Source organism: Oryzias latipes, chromosome 2 (genome assembly GCF_053564925.1).
Source record: "Oryzias latipes strain Hd-rR chromosome 2, Olatipes_Hd-rR_3.1".
NCBI classification, from domain to species: Eukaryota; Metazoa; Chordata; class Actinopteri; order Beloniformes; family Adrianichthyidae; genus Oryzias; species Oryzias latipes.
Window position 1 is genome coordinate 3,505,001 of NC_136238.1, and position 3,720 is coordinate 3,508,720.

The 3,720-nt window shown below is 47.6% G+C and overlaps 1 protein-coding gene across 2 annotated transcripts in view; it reads left to right on the forward strand.

The window, feature by feature from the left end:
- Positions 1-2,450, forward strand: part of LOC144983634 (NLR family CARD domain-containing protein 3-like) — a 2,869-nt gene extending 419 nt beyond the window's left edge. The window contains exons 1-3 of one of the 2 annotated variants that reach the window (XM_078930593.1): positions 1-972; positions 1,134-1,332; positions 1,460-2,450. The exon at positions 1-972 is cut by the window's left edge and continues 419 nt beyond it. In XM_078930593.1, the coding sequence (XP_078786719.1) occupies positions 1,266-1,332; positions 1,460-2,127 (735 nt within the window). In that variant the 5' untranslated portion in view covers positions 1-972; positions 1,134-1,265 and the 3' untranslated portion in view covers positions 2,128-2,450. The other variant, XM_078930589.1, reaches the window with a different exon arrangement.
- Positions 2,451-3,720: the final 1,270 nt, after the last annotated feature.

The following is a 3,720-nucleotide window of genomic DNA, read 5'->3' on the forward strand; positions in this document are numbered from 1 at the left end:
GTTACTGAGAGAAACGCTCACAAAGGTCAGAGAAATAACTGGAATACACTATATACAATACATTATATTTAGAAAACACCAGTTTAATGACGGTTTTATGACGGACTCAGTTTACCTTGGAGCCCCTGAAGGCAGAGTCTGGCTGAGGCTGGACACTCAGCACACATGTACATGTCTGCAGCTGGTGGGTTTATGGAGCCAATTTGAATTTAAAAAAAAAAGTCCAATATTCTCAATATTTACGTGTCGATAAAGCACTAATGTACATTCTGACTGCACATACATACGTGTGAATAACATCAGCTTTTTTTTCTGGACATGATTGTTTCCATGGTTTCACAGGAATGCTTGAAACATCATTTCTGCATTCTAAAGCCGTCCCCGGAGCTCAAACACCGTACTGAAGCCACTTTTCTGCTCCTCTGTTCTCCTGGGAGAGAGTTCTCTGGACTCAGGCAGCTCGCTATGACTGGAGTAGCCAGAAGTCCACAAGTGTCTCTATTGGTTTGTTAGGGAGGATGGTGTTAAACGCTGAGCTACAGTCCACAAAGAGCATCCCTGTTAGCTCTCCTCTAGCTCTAGGTGGGACAGAGCATCATGGAGGGCTGTGGTCACAGAGTCCTCTGTGGATGGACTGCCTCTTTAGGAAAACTGCTCAGAATCCAGACATGGGGGCAGCAGAGACATGAATCCAGCCTTTGGCTCCAAGACAGTCTAGACACTTCAGTGACTCTGTAGACATGGACAGAGAGGTGTTGATATGATCCATTGGTTTGTTGTTCTCCATCTGAACTGTGAACTAGAACATTCTAGCTGTGACATGACTCTAGTTAGTTTGGTTTCAACCTACCAGTACAGACAGAATGGAGCTGATTGCTGCTGATTCTCCACAGACTGGACCAGCAGAGCTCAGAGACTCCCAGTGGTCCGTCTGTCCAGCAGCATCAAACACAGCTGGACTCCATCTTTCTGGTCTGTACATGAACAACAACTACTTTCCCATCATTCTGTCCACAGTCGTCTCCATGCTGCACTTTGCAGACCAGTGGATTGTCAGAGTGTCCAACATGGAGCTGATGTTTGGCTCCATGACTTCACTCTGATTGGCTCATTCATCTGGAATTCTGTTGCAGCTGCTGGAGGACAACATTGTCACTTTTGTCAAGAAGGAGCTGAAGAAGATCCAGAAGCTTCTGAGTCACAGGGAGGAAGAGGAGGAGCTGGAGGCTGAAGATGAAGAGCAGAGGAGCAGCAGAGAGTCAGTGATGAAGATCACAGTGAACTTCCTAAGGAGAATGAAGCAGGAGGAGCTGGCTGATGGACTGCAGAGCAGTAAGAGGATTTCTCTGAAGGTTTCAGCTGCTGAGAAATGAAGATTTCCTGATGTCTCAACAGGGATTCAAACCCTCATCATTCAGGGCTGCAGAGACTTGATTTACTGTTTGTTGTCTTCATTCAGGTTTGACTGCTTTAGCTTGTCGACATGAAGTCCAATCTGGTCTGAAGAAGAAGTTCCAGTGTGTGTTTGAGGGGATGGCTAAAGCAGGAAGCCCAACCCTTCTGAATGAGATCTACACAGAGCTCTTCATCACAGAGGGAGGAAGAGGAGAGCTGAATGAAGAACATGAGGTCAGACAGATTGAAGCAGCATCCAGGAAAGCAGACAGAGCAGAAACAAGCATCAGACAAGAAGAGCTCTTCCAACTCCCAGCTGGAAGACCAGAACCAATCAGAACCGTGATGACTAAGGGAGTGGCTGGCATCAGGAAAACAGTCTTAACACAGAAGTTCACTCTGGACTGGGCTGAAGGCAAAGCCCACCAGAACCTCCACTTCACATTTCCATTCACTTTCAGAGAGCTGAATGTGCTGAAAGAGGAGAAGTTCAGCTTGGTGGAACTTGTTCATCACTTCTTCCCTGAAACCAAACAAGCAGGAATCTGCAGCTTTGAAGACTTCCAGGTCCTCTTCATCTTTGATGGTCTGGATGAGAGTCGACTTCCTCTGGACTTCCACAAGACTCAGATCCTGAAGGACCCTAGAAAGTCCACCTCAGTGGCTGATCTGCTGACAAACCTCATCAGGGGGAACCTGCTTCCCTCTGCTCTCCTCTGGATAACCACATGACCTGCAGCAGCCAATCAGATCCCTGCTGAGTGTGTTGACATGGTGACAGAGGTCAGAGGGTTCAATGATCCACAGAAGGAGGAGTACTTCAGGAAGAGGTTCAGAGATGAAGAGCAGGCCAGCAGGATCATCTCCCACATCCAGAGATCCAGAAGCCTCCACATCATGTGCCACATCCCAGTCTTCTGCTGGATCACTGCTACAGTTCTGGAGGATCTGCTGAAGAGCAGAGGAAGAGGAGAGCTGCCCAAGAGCCTGACTGAGATGTACATCCACTTCCTGGTGGTTCAGGCCAAAGTCCAGAAGGTCAAGTATGATGGAGGAGCTGAGACAGATCCTCACTGGAGTCCAGAGAGCAGGAAGATGATGGAGTCTCTGGGAAAACTGGCTTTTGAGCAGCTGCAGAAAGGAAACCTGATCTTCTATGAATCCGACCTGACAGAGTGTGGCATCGATATCAGAGCAGCCTCAGTGTACTCAGGAGTGTTCACACAGGTCTTTAGAGAGGAGAGAGGCCTGTACCAGGACAAGGTCTTCTGCTTCATCCATCTGAGTGTTCAGGAGTTTCTGGCTGCTCTTCATGTCCACCTGACCTTCATCACCTCTGGACTCAACCTCATGGAGGAAAAACAATCACAGATCTCTCAGCCTAAAAAGAGACGTCCAGTCCAGTTCTACCAGAGTGCTGTGGAGAAGGCCTTACAGAGTCCAAACGGACACCTGGACTTGTTCCTCCGCTTCCTCCTGGGTCTTTCACTGCAGACCAATCAGAGTCTCCTACGAGGTCTAGTGACTCAGACAGGAAGTAGCTCACAGACCAATCAGGAAACAGTCCAGTTCATCAAGAAGAAGATCAGTGAGGATCTGTCTACAGAGAGAAGCATCAACCTGTTCCACTGTCTGAATGAACTGAATGATGGATCTCTAGTGGAGGAGATCCAACAGGTCCTGAGGTCAGGACGTCTCTCCATAGATAAACTGTCTCCTGCTCAGTGGTCTGCTCTGGTCTTCATCTTACTGTCATCAGAAGAAGATCTGGAAGTGTTTGACCTGCAGAAATACTCTCGTTCAGAGGAGGGTCTTCTGAGGCTGCTGCCAGTGGTCAAAGCCTCCAACAAAGCTCTGTAAGAACTCTCATGAAAATCACCTTCAGTGAACAAATGAATCTGATGGAAACATGAAAGATTCAATAACTGCTGTCTGTCTTTGTTTTCTGCAGACTGTATAGCTGTAATCTGTCAGAGAGAAGCTGTGCAGCTCTGTCCTCAGTTCTCAGCTCTCAGTCCTCCAGACTCAGACTTCTGGACCTGAGTTCCAACAACCTGCAGGATTCAGGAGTGAAGCTACTGTCAGCCGGACTGGAGAGTCCAGACTGTAAACTGGAGACTCTCAGGTCAGCTTTCATTCAAATGTTGATTCTCTACAGTGTTTTTCAACCAGTGTGCTGTGAGAGATGATCAGGCGTGAGAGAATGACTTTTTTCTGATTTGCTGATTGCGCCTGCGTGAGGCTGTACATCCGTTGCTCTGTGTGTGAATGTTTGTGCATTTCAGACCTTTAGATCTACTAATGCAAGCCAGCATTAGTAGAATG